General features: G+C 37.4%; 2 protein-coding genes across 2 annotated transcripts; both read left to right on the top strand.

Annotated features, from left to right (window-relative positions):
• Positions 1–1,605: 1,605 nt before the first annotated feature.
• On the top strand, positions 1,606–7,054 carry ptpmt1 (protein tyrosine phosphatase mitochondrial 1). Its single transcript, XM_058628631.1, has 4 exons — positions 1,606–2,104; positions 2,307–2,387; positions 5,150–5,341; positions 6,046–7,054. Exons 1-4 carry the CDS (start codon positions 1,958–1,960, stop codon positions 6,169–6,171), a joined length of 546 nt encoding a protein of 181 aa, XP_058484614.1. The 5' UTR covers positions 1,606–1,957; the 3' UTR covers positions 6,172–7,054.
• Positions 7,055–7,887: 833 nt separating this feature from the next.
• ndufs3 (NADH:ubiquinone oxidoreductase core subunit S3) lies at positions 7,888–14,284 on the top strand. The gene is made up of 7 exons (XM_058629606.1): positions 7,888–7,997; positions 9,547–9,612; positions 10,943–11,040; positions 11,589–11,738; positions 11,870–11,995; positions 13,358–13,477; positions 13,950–14,284. Exons 1-7 carry the CDS (start codon positions 7,943–7,945, stop codon positions 14,118–14,120), a joined length of 786 nt encoding a protein of 261 aa, XP_058485589.1. The 5' UTR covers positions 7,888–7,942; the 3' UTR covers positions 14,121–14,284.
• The last annotated feature ends 2,248 nt before the right edge of the window (positions 14,285–16,532 follow it).

Below are 16,532 nucleotides of genomic sequence, written 5' to 3' on the forward strand. Positions count from 1 at the left end.
TCAAAGTGAAATGGGGTCAGCAGCATTTTCAAACTTCTCTGGTTTAGGTGCTTGTAGAAATTGATGGCAACATGCTAGTAACCTAATTATAATTAAGTAATTATAGTCATGGATCAAGTATTAGTCACCTGATTGGTTTAATGTGCCATTTCATGAACAGATAAAAGATACATGCATTTTTTTAAACTTCTCTGATTCAGATGCATGAAACTTCTAGAGTAGTATGGGTAACAGGCAGACCTATAACATATATCTTCCATCAGTGTGATTTAAAAAAAAAATAATATTCTAGAGCTGCCACATCCACTGTTATATTGTCAGTGGTTTCCACAGGCTGTTAACACTGTTATAGCATGTTATATATTGGTGCTGTATAGCAGTTTAAATATGGTTTCAGTTGATTGGGGAAAAGCTTGTCATAATATATTAAATTCATTTTCTCTTGAAAAGGGAGTCTGTCACTGTATTTCTTGATATGGCAAATAGTCATTTACCCATTTTAAAAGTCCCAGTATTGCCTGATAAATGCTTGTTTTCTAAATCTTTGCTATTTAGAAAAACACTGTAACATTAAGATGTGCTGCACTCCAGCATGTCCTTAAGCATTTTAGACAGCTCAGCAAACATCAATAGTTTAAAGTCTGCCACATGTAAACTAATCTGGTTCAACAGGTTTTACTCTCTGGACTGATGGACTGGACTGTGACAAGTCTTGTGTGCAAGTTAAAGTTTAGAAGTTTAGATCAAACTGTTTGTACTTCTAATCATTGAAAGTCAGCTACCAAGTGACCAGAAGATAGTAAACTGTTAACAATAATCAGGTTCTTTAATCAGTGTTGATTAATTATATTATCTGATATAATTTAACGTTGTGATCTCCTCAGAGAGAAAGGCCAGCCTCTTAGCATTCTTTCCACAAATAACATCCATCCATCCATACTGCTTTATCCTCCACCGGAGGGTCGCCAATCTCAGACAAACAACCATTCACTCTCACAAAACGCAAACTCCATGCAGAAAGGCCCTTGTTCCAACCGGGGGCTCAAACCCGGGTCTTCTTGCTGCAAAGGCAAGAGCGCTAACCACTACGCCAACCGTGTGGCCACAAATAACATTTCAAACCATATTATTTTTTATCAAGGTAACAATCCTTGTAGAAACCAGCAGGGTTTATTCCTGCATACACCTTGTGTAGTTGATCTGAAACAAATGGCAAAAGTGCTTGCTCGTAATGTGTTGATTAAGTTGCTGTTTGAGTAAAGATTTTAGAACATAAATCACATGCATTATCAGCCATAGCCTTTAGGTTGTTTCAAGACAGGATTCAATGAGAATCTGATATTTAACAGCCTTTAGTATTCTCCTGTTCAAATCATTCCACCAATCAAACTGTTGTCTCAATGTTGTGATGTTGCCCTTCACAGTTGGACTAGATTAATGTGCCCTGCAGTATTATAAATGACAAATTAAAACAATATTAATTTGCACAATGCACACAAGTAACCTTTAAGATCAAAGCTGAAGATCAAAGCTGAGGCAACGTGCTGCAAACGCATATTATGTCAGAAAACTCGTGATTGCCTCCGTGACAACAGATGAGTGGAAATCATATTTTTTACTGTTGCAGCTCGAAGCAAATTTTCGTTTTATTTTTTGTGATGTAGTAGTGTTCACTTACACAATCATATTCGCGGCAGCACATTCAGATATGATATTTACTGACGTCAGAGGCAGGAGGAGGACAGAGGGCTCGTAACACCGGAAGTCTCGTCAGGAGATCGGACAACGGGAGGCGGAACTCAAAACACATCCGTGTAGAAACGCGTGCTTTTTTTCTGTCAGGTCAAAACTATACGTCCTGTATGTTAGAGACACTTCACACAGCGACTCTGCTGAGGCTTTAATACGCGTTTTACACTTTTTCTTTTTACATGTTTTTATAAGAAAACACTCCACCATGTCCGGAGCATTAGCACGACTGCTTTTCTATCCGACTTTAGCCTACAATGTTGTCATGGAGAAGGTAACTTCGCGGCGGTGGTTTGACAGAGTGGATGAGACAGTGGTGCTTGGAGCTCTGCCGTTCAGATCCATGACCAGACAGGTGAGACTCACTCAGTCACTCACTAATTCTATTTAATTAAACTTCCTGATGCCTGCTCAGGATGTTTATTAATCAATACCTGTATTTGTAGATTAAATCCCTCATTTCAACTCCTGAGATTTTATCAGGACTATTAGTGTTGTCAATCATTACTTTATTCTGTGATGTAAATAATGTTAAAAGGCTTCTTGTTGTATTACAGCTTGTAGAAACAGAAAACATTCGAGGGGTCATCACCATGAACGAGGATTATGAGACTAAATTCTTCTGCAATACCTCTGAGGTGAGTCCTGTCTTCACACACTTAAGCTGGTGTCCAAATCTGTGAGGAGAATCATATTTTTATATTGAATAAATCTATGAAATGCACTAAATATTATAAATTAAATTTGCCCCTCATGTGGGGGATAAAGCCATAGCAGATGGATGGATGAATAGATTAAATACATGGGATAGACAACATTATATTTAAGAAGTCACTAAATAACAATTTGACCATGTTTATAGGCAGTTTCATTGATTCTAACACATGTAACTATACTTCATTAAACATTAAAAACATTAAAAAGACAGAGAAATAAACCAGGCATTAGGTCATAACTGTATTTAAGCATGTAATACAGATAATAATAAACATTAGACATTTTATTTTTAGTGTATTTACACTATCACTCTTTCAAGAACCACAAACATCTCAAGAATACATTTCATGAGCCCAGAAAAAAACAATCTGTGTTCAGCTTTATAACCCAATTCTCTCAATATCTCTTATTACGGAATACAGCCATAACATATTGAGATATGTTATTATATATATATATATATATTATATATAGGCCATATTGCCCAGCTTCAACATATAATATATATTGATGATATTGTTAAATTAAATTCCTAAATTACTTTTTTCAGGTGAAAACCAGTATATATGGGTCTCTAATAATGTTTATTGTTAATCCAGGTGTAAATCCAAATCTTCACAGTTTAGTGTAAAGTTTTTGAAATTATACTAATTATAATTACCAAAGACTGTTATTGACTTTACATTGCTTATGCCTAGGTGCTATACAGTTCCTACAAGCACTTATACTGTCAAACTTCTGAACATCAAGGGATTTTGAGCAGTAGAATCCTCTTTTTTGATTGCCCTTGGCATTTTCAGCCATAGTACTTCTTATGTTGCTACCAAAATGCTTTGTCAGTTTTTGTGTTTAAAAAAAACAACAACTTTTACTTTGCAAAATAAGTTTAATAATGTTAATAATGAAATTAAAAGAATAAAATAAACAGAAAAGCTGACAAAAAGATACACCTACATATTCCAAGGATGGGGTAGAAGGGCAAATGTTGGAAGTGTACCAAAACAAATAAGAGGTAAAACAAAGTAAAGTAAATACATTGAAAAGTGAAAAATCTTAACAATAAGTTTACTATGGTTACTGAATTTGATTGGTGGTTGCATATATTTGAATTCATAGGTATTGGAGTGAGCAGGAGAGTTTGTGATTGTATGTCTGAGTGTACATTTATGTCATACGAGTGCCTGTGTGAACAAATGTTCATATTCATATATATAAATATAGGGCATTTTTAGAAACAGAAGTTGTAAAAGCCATGGTACAATGGTACGTCTTGAGAAGGGTCCTCCACCCCTTATTATTTCCAACCAAACAGGTGCCCAGTGTCACTGGTGGGCACAAAAAAAAAAAAAGAATGAAGATATTTCTCGACTCAGGGGAAACTGAGGTTGGGAAGCACAATTTCCCAAAAATACTACCCATATTCTAGTAATACAGAGCTAAATGCAAATCGGTGAAGTATTCCTTTAATCTGTCGGATCAAATTATGATATTCCTCCCCACTTGCCTCTGTCTGTACCAACAATATCAAATTACTTCTCTCTTAGCAAAGGAACTAGACAGGGATGTAATGAGAGGGTGCATCATCCATAAATTGTAGCTATGTGCAGATATATATATATTTTTTAAAAATAGAGAAAATTATCTGGCTGCAAAAAACTAAATTTTTCCTAATTAATCCCACGGCTCTCAATTTTACAGCTTCACTGTACCCCTTCAAGGTCAGCTCAATTTTAAATGCTTAGTAATTACAGTCTCACATTCCAATTTCACACCCTTAATTGAAAAATGCAAATTGGATCTTGGACTTTGGAGGTCTCTGCCTCTATCAGTGATTGGCTGCATAAATCTTATTAAAATGAATGTAACATCCCCATTTTTATTCTCTTGAGGGTGTTTTCACAGCTCGATAAAAGTTTTCTAATTTCATTTGGATAAACTGCCATGCCTTCGTTAGCCAGAAATGCAATGGCCCAAACACTGCAGGGGTCTAGTCTTACCCAACCTACTCCATTATTATTTGGTCAGTGATATTCAGAGGGTTACAAATTGGGTATAGAGCCATTCTAATCCTACAGCTCCTATGGTTACTGTTTCGGAAATAAATTGGCCTCCATGGTCCGTCTTTTATCTGACCATCTCTTTATCCCAGCAAAACTTGATCTGGCTTTTCAGTCCTGGTATTGCAACATAATCTGCTTTATTTAGGATCGGTACATTTAACAAGTGTTTGCCTCGTTGAATCAAATATCACAAAAAAACGTGGTCTTAGTCCTTGTAACTTTTTCTGCTACCTACAGATTAGAGACTTAGTGAGAAAGGGCGACAACTCTTTTCCAGATAAACCACACCCCATAGTTTTAGATGAGCTTCTATCTCTTGACCCTAATCAGAAGGGATCTTTTGCTCAGCTATACGTTTTCATAAACAATTTGAATATATCTGAGAACGCTTTGGGAACAAGACCATGGCAGCGATTTGTCTGAAGATATGTGGAACAGGTTCATAAATCACCTCTATGTTGTAGACACAGCTTCATTCAATTTAAGATAATCCATTATGCTCAGACATAGACATACTTACATTGACATACAGCCTATAGATGACAGAGAGTAGGTTCATCCTCAACATATTGTTTAATAAAGTGCTTTTTGTTTGACCTGATTCATTTTGATGTTGGTTGAAGGAGTGGCAGGCTGCAGGCGTAGAGCAGCTGAGACTGAGCACCGTTGATATCACCGGCGTCCCCACTCTGGAGAACCTGCACCGTGGCGTGGAGTTTGCTCTGCAGCACAGAGATAAGGGATCTAGTGTGTATATCCACTGCAAGGCCGGACGCTCCCGCAGCGCCACCATGGCTGCAGCCTACCTCATACGGGTCAGTACCTCACTATTTAAGTGGCTGCACTGTTATGTCATTTAGTGTTGGTTCCACTGTGACTTGAATGTCAGATTTTCTCACACAATCTGAGTTAAGAGAAAAACACCAACCAACTATTGGGGACAAAATTGTATTGTTGTGCTGAGCTATAGTGTAAGAGAGGAAAAGAGCAGAAACACTGGTGGGTCTAAACGTTAGTATAAATTCTAATTGCATGGAATCCTGGTACGAAATCAGTGTTTTTCCTCTGCACATACTGTATAACCAAGCAAATTTGCTCACTTTGATGACCCTGTCACCTGCAGCTCACTTCAGCTTTTTGTGTCAGTTATCATTAAACGGGGCAGGTTTTTTTGAAAGGAACACTGAAATGAAACTAAGAAGCTCAAGTAGAAGCTACAAAGCACCAAGACTGGATTGTGGATTTTGTTCCCCATTTCATTTGTGGTTGACCTGTACTAGACAATTTTTACATCAGTTGACTGAAAATGTAATGTGGATAATAATTTTGATGTAATTGATGTAATTTATCAATGCCCATGTCAGCTGAGATTGGCACAGCTCCCCCTGTGACCCTCGTGTGGGGGATACAGCGGTAGAAGATGGATTTGACTACACATTTAACAATGAAATGTTTAAATGGGGAGAAATGTGCATATATTTAATCTCACCCAGTATTGATGTTGTGCTTTACTGCTCAGTTAAACTGCTGGACTCCAGAGGAAGCCTGTCAGAAGCTTGCGTCAGTTCGACCCCACATCCTGGTACGTGCCACTCAGCTGGATATGCTGAGGAGATACCACCTGCAGGTGTGTGGAACGTCCTGATGAGTCCAAGTGGCGACAGGTCGTACATCTGTATGTTTTCAGCAGTTGGACTCCTACTTGTGTCAAGACACAAAACGCAGCTGTTGTGATATCAATCATTTCTCTACATCCAATGTACACTAATGTACACCCAAGGTTCATGTCTAACACTGCCCTTTCTCTCTCTTTTTTTTTTTTTTATCAAGTTTCAAGATTTTTATTTGCAAATTTCACTCAAGGAAAACTATCAAGGCTTTTTTTAACTGACCTTTCATAAATCCTGATTCTTCAAATCGACAGTGTTGACACAGAACAATGGCTAAAACCATTTTTCCTAAAAATCCATTTCCGTGATCCTGTTTTAGCCAAAATAGTTTTTCCAATTCCACAAGAAAACTATATTTTTCAATACAGTTCTTTTCAAGTGTAAACAAAAACACAACGTATGACATTGTTGTGAACTGGTTACATTTGCAGTGATACAACAAGATGCAGACTTATTTATACACAGTTAGATAATTAAGCTTCTGAGTTACTGGGTATACTAGAAATACTTTTATTTAAAAGGATTATTTTTCATCTGGTGTCTTATAACTTAAAGAGGATGTTAAATAAAATATTTGTGACATGAAAACAAACTAAAGGTGTTTCTGCTTCCTTATTTTCAGCATTAAGGTGTTGCTGTAAGCGTGTGTCTGCTGTGAGCAGCTATAAATTATTGTGGAAATGTGTCTTTAACTACAGTTCCTGCAAAATTCATTGGATCGGTTTGAATGTGTTGTGTGCGTTTTGAGCTATTTTAGCAGCCAGTGTGAGCACAAGCGCAGTGCAGCAGCATCCAGTGTCAACACAGTGTAAAACCTCAGATCAACCTGTACCTTTTTTATTTACAGCATTCAGCCACTTTCCTTGTTTGTACCTTTCTTACTTGCCTTTTTTTGTCTTTGTTATATTGTCTTCCTTTTTCCTTTTTCAAATACATACAAATACAAACTTCTATCTCAACGATTAAAGTCTCTGTGGTTTTAAATTTTTAAAAGCTTTTACTTCTAATAATACGTTTTTGTTTGCAGTGTATTTACATCTAAATGAATGGTCTCGCTATATGGCATTAATAAGAAAGCATTTTCCATTACTTTATGAAAATACTTTATGATGAGATGGTTGTCATACGTTATCCTCTGAACCAACTTCAGCAGATGCCTTGTTGCTGTCGTATGTTAATACTTCAGTCGCAGAGAAATCCATGTATGGAGTGCAGGCAGGACCACATTATGTCTGTACTGCAGTGCAATTATATGCAGTATTTTCAATGAAATAACATTTATACTAGATATTTAATATATGAAACATATCATATCAAAAACTAAAAACTAACTAAAAAAAACTACATTTTTACCCACTTGGCAACATTTAAAATTTTAATAAGAAATACATACAGTAATTTTTAATAATTGGCCAATCAATAAATTACAAATGGCCAATTATTACCAAAAGGAAAATATTGGCCAGATTAATCTTCCAACCCATTAATCAGTTTCCCAAATATTTTTTAATGGAATTGCTTTGGACAAGTTAACATATTTTCATACTGGAGAACTGTTACAACTAACAATTAGTATTATACAGATTAATATCAATGTTAGTGATATTTAAACTCCTGTAACTGTCCTTTACATCAGTTCACTTCCTGCCACCAGCACTGTCACATTTTTCCTCCGGTCCATCAGGGGGCGAGAGAGCGCCAACAGCCATTTCTCAGCTGCGAGACAAACTTCGATAGAAAGCTAACATGGCGGCGTCGTTGGTGCGGTTCGTCCGTGGAGGTCTTGGAAGGAGCATTAATGGTAAATGAACCAGAAACAGATTCGAAGTGTCTGTCAAACGCTTGGTGCCACATCTCATCTATGTTCACTTTAAACTGTATGTCACTAAAAGTGAAACGGGCCTCAGTAAAATTGCTAAATGTCTCAGGTTTGACCTTCGAGCTAGTGTTAGCTACTGCTAACGTTAGCCTGCAGGGTGGACAGTTTTGGTTGTTTTTGCGACAGAAACTATAAATGGAGACAACACAAACAGTCATGCACGAGTGGTATGTATATATGTATTCCGGAAATGTAACGCGCAGTTGTAGCTATAATTGCTACAACTGGTGTCAGGTGTGCGGGGTGCAAGTTACACTAATTTCATAACAGTTTACACCATACCAATCAAAACCAGTGTGAAATACAATTTTAACATTTTACGATGTTCAGTAGTTAGTTAAAACATGTGATCTCAATAAAATGTTTTAAGCTCGACAGTAATCATATGGTTATTATACATAATTATTATATTGGTTATATGGTAATGATCACGATGAAGAGTTTTGCTCCTGTGTGAAAGTTGAAGATACCAGTGGGTGTGATTTAAAGCATTCAAAATACTTTTAGGAGTTATATCTAGAGCTGAAACGATTAATCGATTACTAAATTAATCGACAACTATTTTGATAATCGATTAATCGGTTTGAAGCTTTTTTCATAATTAAAACAAGATGTCTGATTGTTTAAGCTTCTTAAATGTGAATATTTTCTTAATTTCTTTGCTCTGGATAACAAATTTAAAATTAAAAGTCAATCATTTTGGTTTGTGGACAAAACAAGACATTTGAGAACATCATCATTTCCAGGTTTGACGAACACCGATCAACATTTTTTATGGTTTTCTGATATTTTATGGACCAAACGATTCATCGAGAAAATAATCGACAGATTAATCGATTATGAAAATAATCGTTAGTTGCAGCTCTAGTTATATCTCTAAAACATGTTGGTCTTAAGTGTAAGAAAGTTACACTGCTATATGTACAATATATATACAATATTATATGAAATCCCCACTCTTGTCTTTTGTTTCCTCCAAGCTTGAGGGTTCTGAGTAGTATCTTAGCTGTTCCGTGGCCTGCGCTTTTCTGGATAGAGATCTCAGATGTCTTAGAATCTGTTAGAGCCACTATCCCATTCTGAGTGTTACAGCCTTTAGTGCTTTCATCACCACTGGGACTGTGGTTTCGTTAACTCACCACATCTTCTGTAGCTCCTCTTTCTTTGGTATTTCTCAGCTTTATAGATTTATGAATTTGTAAAAAAGTAAAAAAAAACATTCTGCCTTTCAGAAATTGTTAATACAGTACTTCCAAAATAATTAACTTTTATTCCATGGAAACTATAGGTCAAGCTATTTTTTTTTATATGCAAATGTAAGTTTAAGTTCCTTTTCTTTTCAGCAAGCATTTATTTCATTATTCATTTGGTGCTTGCATTACTGTAGTTTTCTAAAATGTGGTTGGTTTAGTTGTCAGTGGGGTGTTTATTTTTTTAATTTCACTCCTCCCTTCTGCTTTCTTTTCTTCAGTTGCAAGGAATTCATGTCTCCTCCAACAACAGGCCAGGCTGCAGAGCTCCACCACTGAGAACAGACGTAAGTTCACAGTACCTGCAGCAGATGTATCAGGCCTGGTTCACAGGTTGTGGTTGTGTGCCGTATATGTTACCAATATGTTTATGGCTTAGTTTCTGAATGATCTCTATGGGGAAAGATAACTGTCAAAAAGATGTGCACATACTAAAAGTTAAGACTTTTTGAATGGTATGAAAATATGAATCCGCAGTTATGAATATGAATCCACAGTTATGAGTACAAATCCACAGTTGTGAATTTACGAATCTGCAGCAGTCACTCGCATAACTCTCAAATATACGTCCCAGGGGCCCCAGGCATTGTGTATTGAGTAGAAGATTTATCGATTTGACACGCTGCACATGCGTTCAGAGCAAGCACAGAACCAGATGAACTTGGAAGAACTATTAAATTAGTAATAAATTAGTTAAATAAAAAATGTGTTTCAGGTTGGATATTCAATGGACATTCGCTCCAGATGTAGCGGCACCCTCATTCGTTTCCACCCAGTGACAGCTGCACAATCACGTCTTGTCCGACCCATTGCTCTTAACTACCGCAGTCTCATTTAGTTCACTTGACCTAATGACTCTAAATCAGTGCAGGACCATATATGAAATTTAGTCCATCCAATTGTATTTAATTTATAAAACAATCCAGTCAACAACAAGGCTTAAATATTTCAGGCACAGAACTTTATGCAATGCATTTAAATTGACGTTACACCAAAAACAGGGAAGATGACGTTGTAAACATTAATGGACCGAGCTAGGGGAAAGACAGGGAAATAATACAACATATATATACATATATAATATATATCGAGAGAGCAGGAGAGAAATAATTTAGTATAATAATTAGTTAAAGATAAATATAACAATATTTTTTTCATTTATTCAGAGTCAGCCTAGACACTAAAAACCACAGGGAAAGGGTTTTATGTAATATTGCTGGTAGAATTGTCGATGTCGGTCTATTTCTGTGTCTATGTCTATTTTCCTGGGAGCCACACATTTTTGATTTGAGATTGAAAATTAGGCTAGTTGCTAAAACTCAACAACAGACTCGCGCATTGACATAAAAAAACATGACAGGACAAAGCAGCAACTCACACCATGAGTGCAGTGTCAACCTGGTTTAAGTAAGATAAGATAGTTTATTGCCTTTGGTCGGACAGTATGACTAAGCTCCTGCTCAACTTGCGAAAGATTCAATTTGTAGCACTGTATTGACAAAAAGGTGCCCCAGGGATCCATGGCTCCAGATATTTTGTGTTTTGAGTTCAATAAATTGAAATGGCAAGGCATCACTGCACTGCTCAATTACTATAAAACGTGTCTTCTCTTTTTAGCGACAGTGAGGCCCAGTGATGCTGTCACTCACAACAAGCTGGCAGCGTTTGGAGAGTATGTGGCAGAAATTATGCCCAAATACATCCAGCAGGTCCAGGTCAGTACATATGCCCTTAAAAGACTAACCACACTAGCTGTGGTAGAGAAGCTATCTGTAATGTGTGGTTAGATATGTGTAAAATGAATGTATCCTTGTGATTAATAATTGTGTAAAATGACATGTAAACGGGCTGATTGAACATGGTGCAGCTGAGATGGAAGTTGGGAGACACAGACTACTGTTACTTTTTTTCAGATTGTAATGCCTCACTTCATGTGATATGTCTTGAGTAAAAACAGTTTAGTTTACTTGGCTCAATCAAAAACCAGATTTGTTTTGTGTAAGAAAATATTTTATTGTAAAAAATCTAGCTTAGTCAAATCATGTTTGAGACAAAATTGTTTGTATTTTGGACCAATAATAATTTATTACAGAATGATTCTGAGACTAAAATAATCAGTTGTCTAGTAATCTTTGTATATTTCGTCACTGCTCTATTACTCATTTTTCTGAAACTGCATGGGTCTTTTTTTTTTTTTCACTATTGAAAGTGTGATTTCAAAACTTTGAAGATGGCTTGAAATTGTGCATATTTCTTTGTGAAGGTGACCTGCTATAATGAACTCGAGTTGATGATCCATCCTGACGGAGTGATCCCAGTGCTGACCTTCTTGAAGGACCACACCAACGCCCAGTTCAGGAACATGATTGACCTGACAGCTGTCGATGTCCCCACACGGCAGAACCGCTTTGAGGTAATTGGCATCACAGCAACGTGGATCTTTTGGTATTTATGGCATTACAGATGAAAGTGCTTTTCCCAGTTTTGTATTTCTTATGTGATTATTTTTATATTAAGATTGTGTGTATGTGTGCTGGTTTACAGATTGTGTATAACTTCCTGTCGCTGCGCTACAACTCCCGCATCCGTGTCAAGACATACACAGATGAATTAACGCCGGTGGACTCTGCTGTCCCTGTCCACAAGGCTGCCAACTGGTACGAGAGGGAGGTATGTCTGAAACTGCTGGCCAACAGTTAAATCCACTGACACTTTTCCTTCACAGTCAAACAGTGAGTAGGTAAACGTTTGTTTTATGATACATTCCAAAGCAAATATTTTTATAAAACGCCTCGGACAAAAGAACCCACAACATTGAATTAAAATAGAAACGAATGTATACACGTTCACACGTCAACAGGTAACACATAATGATGTCCTTTCATCTGACCAGTCTTGTTTCAGACAGCAGGACATTTACCTCCACAATTCAGCAAAACTTAGTGTAATCCTTTCTTCCATCTATCCATGGGGGGTTTATTGGGTCACTGGCTACTACACAACTCTAAAGCTGAATAATTCCACCCTCATGTCTAACAGCTTTTAAGTGTCATGTTTCGCAGTTTTTGTTTCTCCTTGGATGAATTTCCTGAAAGAGCTTAGATTTGTCTTCATCTGTCCACAGCACTTGTTTCCAAGTGCTTTGCAGGCTTATGATGTTAAATTTTTGATGACGTCGTAGCTAAGATTTCCTCCTGCTTCTTCTCCTACGTTAAATCGGTATGGGCAGTCGTGCTGCTCTGTCTTCACTCTGCTCTTTTTTTCCCCCCATATGAATCGCTGATATGAATCCAAAATGTAGATCAAATCACACTCTCACACTGCAGTCATGTCACTTGTGTGGAAAAGTAAGTGATTTTGTAAGATCACTGTATCAGACTGATACAGAAAGTAGGTTCTGCATCATCAGGACCAAGTTTAGTCTCCATGAGGACGGACTACTGGTCCTGACGAGGTCAGTGTTTATGCCAGGAAATGTTCCAAAGAGTGCAGATATGCAAATGCCAACAAGGCTGTACAGTGACTTTATAAACTGTGTAATTTAACTAGCCTAGTGTCAGACATGAAAAAGTAGTATTAAGCCACCTCTATTTGATGTTTTGGGTTTAGCAAGAGGAAGATCACATCTTAGGTGACTATGAAAGGACCAAATGATGTGCGGGGGTGTGGGTATGTAATTAAGCATTTGCTCCTCATAAAAAAACAAAAAACAAAATTTTCATCCCAGCGATGTCAGATGTGAAAAGCAGGATTGTACAAGCCTCTAAAACTGTGTGGGAAAACGTTAAAAAGCATTTAAACTTAAACTGTTGTTTAATGGCTGTTAGTTAACTGTTATTCAACTTTAGAACTTTTACAGACATCCAGCTTATCCAGGCTTTCAGTTGGTTGTTTATGTTGGATGAATGAGCAAGATCCTTACATATTACAAACATGTAGAATTGAGTGTCCTGAGTGTGTAAATATTTTAAGTTTTGTTTGAATTTAAACTGACCAGACTGTGGATAAATGTGTGCCTCTGTGTTTATTCAGGTGTGGGACATGTTTGGTGTCTTCTTCGCCAACCACCCAGACCTGAGGCGTATTCTTACAGACTATGGTTTTGAGGGTCACCCCTTCAGAAAGGACTTCCCTCTGTCAGGATATGTTGAAGTGAGTTCTGCCAGGGATTCTTCCTCTTACTACAGCTATCGGCTTTGTTCGGGTGCGTCAATGTGCTATTTCGTTTCTGCCAAAGCGTACTGCAATATTGGCAAGAAGTCGGTATGACAAGACATGTGGGAGCTGTGGTCAGAAATGCCAGATCTCCAACTCTAACCCTAACCCTCTGGATTGATGGATTGATTTATATCTACTTAGGGTTTTTGTCTTAATGATTTATTTCAGTAAATCCAGGTTTCCCTCAGACCTTGTGATCCTTCATAGTTTGTGCTGTGAAATGGTAATCTATTGTCTGAATACTGTTTGAAAGAATTATTGATTTAACGTAGTTCTCAAACACCATCTCATTGACTTCTTTCTGTAAAAAAAAAAAGAAAGAAGAAAAACAAGTCAAAATTCATGTGAAATTCATTAAATCATAACACTATAATAAATTTAAGTAAAAATTGTTTCCCTTTTGCAGGTACGTTATGATGATGAGGTGAAGCGTATGGTGGCTGAGCCCGTGGAGCTGTCGCAGGAGTTTAGGAAGTTTGACCTGAACACTCCCTGGGAGGTGTTCCCCGCCTACCGAGAGCCTAAAGAGGCTGCACCCAAACTGGAGGCAGGTGACCAAGCTCCTGAGAAGAAATGATGTCCCACTGTTCAGTGTAAACATATGCACAGACACATACAAAAACACACACACCATCACTGTCATCATCATGCTCTCTCTGTTTGTGTCATTTTGGGGACGACTCAACCCACCTGAAATATTTATGTATATAGAATACTAATAAAACTGTCTTTAAAATATTATGTGGAGCAGCCTTTTTTTCAACAGCAGTAAGAGATCTATAGTATTTTCATAGCATGTGGTCACAGTAGGGCTGGGCGTTATCTCGATATTTTAATATAAATCGATATATTTCTAAACGAGATATAACACGGGACAATATCGCTTGTATCGATTATTAATTAATTAATTATCGTTAAAATGATAATACATGAGCTGCAAGTTTGCACCTATTTCTCCTCTCCCTGCGTCACTTCACACACACATCCACCGGGGCGTCGCACCCGTGGGGGAGGTGGGTGTTTTAACACCCACACTTTTCCCGGTGAGAGGGTTCAACACCGACACTTTTTCTGCAGTTTTTCCTCAGTTTTGCACAAACGCCTCACTACATTTGCCGCGACATCTCTGGTCGTTTCGTTTCTGCACTCGCTGCGGCTGCCTCCTCTCCCCCTCCTTTTATTGGCTGTAGGTCAGGGCCCCTTAATAACTCTTGGATCTCAATAATAGTATTGAGATCCAAGAGTTATTAAGGGGCGACTTATTATTTGGGTGACAGTAGCTCAGAAGGTGGAAGGTTGTGGGTTTGATTCATGCAGCTAGTCTACATGTGTTCTTGGGAACAACACTTAATCCCACGTTGCTCCCGATGGATGTGCTGGCAGCGTGTGAAGTGGTATGAAAGATGTGTGATAGAAAACGTGCTGCACTTAGATGTGTTGTATGAATGTGTGAGTGAAGGGGAAAACTGTAGTGTAAAGTGGATGAGTAGCAATCAAGATAGATCAGATCAGAAAAGCACTATAAATAGAGGCCATTTACCATTACAGATCTGTGTCCACCTAAAAGCGGAGTCAGCCAAAATCAGCCAGCAGAGGGCCCCACTGCAAAAGATTTAAAAGCAAAGAATAAATCCATGCAATAAATCTACACGTTCCTCTGAATGCTGCAACTTTCATCTGTCGGTTCATCATTTCTGTATTGGCTCACATCATGGGAACAATTCAATTGGAGACGTACATTTGTCCTTTTTATTCTGTCAAACATTTTCAATGAAGCAGTTGTTTTACATAAAAATAATTTCAAGTAATCGACATGAGACAAGCTACTGAAAACAAGACGGGTCAAAATTATTTTCTGTATTTTCTATTTCTGTTATGGTAATTGTTTTCTATTTGAATGTTGGGACATAAGCCAAATTTAGAAATAACCAGGAAGTGTTTTCAGTAACATCGTCACTTAAGTCTACTTGACATACAGTAGTTTCTAATATATATACAATCTTCAATCTTTAAACATTGTAGCAAGAGAGAAAGACACACAGACCAGAAACATCCAGCATATTGTCAATTACTGCACAGATAATTCACTTATCAATAAAAATACACAGTTAACAGGCATCGGCATGGCCCGTGGAAGATGTTCGGCATCTTTTTATTTATTTATTTATTTATTTTTTCAGTAACATGCATGCATCACAAGTGTGAGAATGTCATTATGCTCAAGTCACTTAACACACCAGGAGTTCTGCACAGGAGTTTTTTTTTCACTGCTTGTTAATAGGAATCACCTTCATAGTCTGATCGTGTTTCACTGACCTACATTGTTTTAAGTCACAGAGGTAAAACAAAAATCACAGAGGGTTGGACTGTGACATTTCTGGAGGCACTCTCACAGTTTTAACTTTGTCGCTTTGTTTTAAAGAACGATTTCAGTGCCCCAAATATTTGTCACTGTGTTAAAAGTCACCGCAGCCAAAAAAGGACAAAAGTTACCTGATCATTAAAACCATGGACCGGAGAAGCCTGTCTGGTGATGCTTGACCACTCTTTTGTCACATGTTTCACAAGTTTCTGTTGATATTATTTAATTGGCCTTTTTTCCCTTTTCTTTTTTCAAGCAGGGTAGGTTTGGTTCTGCACCAGTCAAAAGAAAGCTCATGGAGTTCAGGAAGCAGGAGAAAACTATGAATAGAGCTAAAAAAATGCACTTTTGGTGAAAGCAGTAAATAGCAGGGGGGGAACATTTGCTGAGAGTATTTTTGAAGTTACACAGGTCTAAGTGTTTTGATCCTGTCGTTGCAGCTTAACCAGTGAAATTGTTGCATAAATTCAAATGCTGTTTCTCTCTAATATTAGTTCTTGTTCCTGAAGCATTAACTGGTCACTGCAGGTTTTTGAGTATGTGACAAAATAGCTGAAGCACTCTTAGGTGGATAAGATGAGATAAGTATATATCAATATGTCATACCAATGTGCCTGTGGGTTTTCA

Source organism: Solea solea, chromosome 5, assembly GCF_958295425.1.
Source record: "Solea solea chromosome 5, fSolSol10.1, whole genome shotgun sequence".
Classification (NCBI taxonomy): Eukaryota; Metazoa; Chordata; class Actinopteri; order Pleuronectiformes; family Soleidae; genus Solea; species Solea solea.

Coding starts and splice junctions, on each gene's coding strand:
- ndufs3 (XM_058629606.1), top strand. CDS start 7,943: ATGGCGGCGTCGTTGGTGCGGTTCGTCCGTGGAGGTCTTGGAAGGAGC. Junction 7,998..9,546: donor TCTTGGAAGGAGCATTAATG/GTAAATGAACCA, acceptor TCTTTTCTTCAG/TTGCAAGGAATTCATGTCTC. Junction 13,478..13,949: donor CTCTGTCAGGATATGTTGAA/GTGAGTTCTGCC, acceptor TCCCTTTTGCAG/GTACGTTATGATGATGAGGT.
- ptpmt1 (XM_058628631.1), top strand. CDS start 1,958: ATGTCCGGAGCATTAGCACGACTGCTTTTCTATCCGACTTTAGCCTAC. Junction 2,105..2,306: donor TCAGATCCATGACCAGACAG/GTGAGACTCACT, acceptor GTTGTATTACAG/CTTGTAGAAACAGAAAACAT. Junction 5,342..6,045: donor CTGCAGCCTACCTCATACGG/GTCAGTACCTCA, acceptor TTTACTGCTCAG/TTAAACTGCTGGACTCCAGA.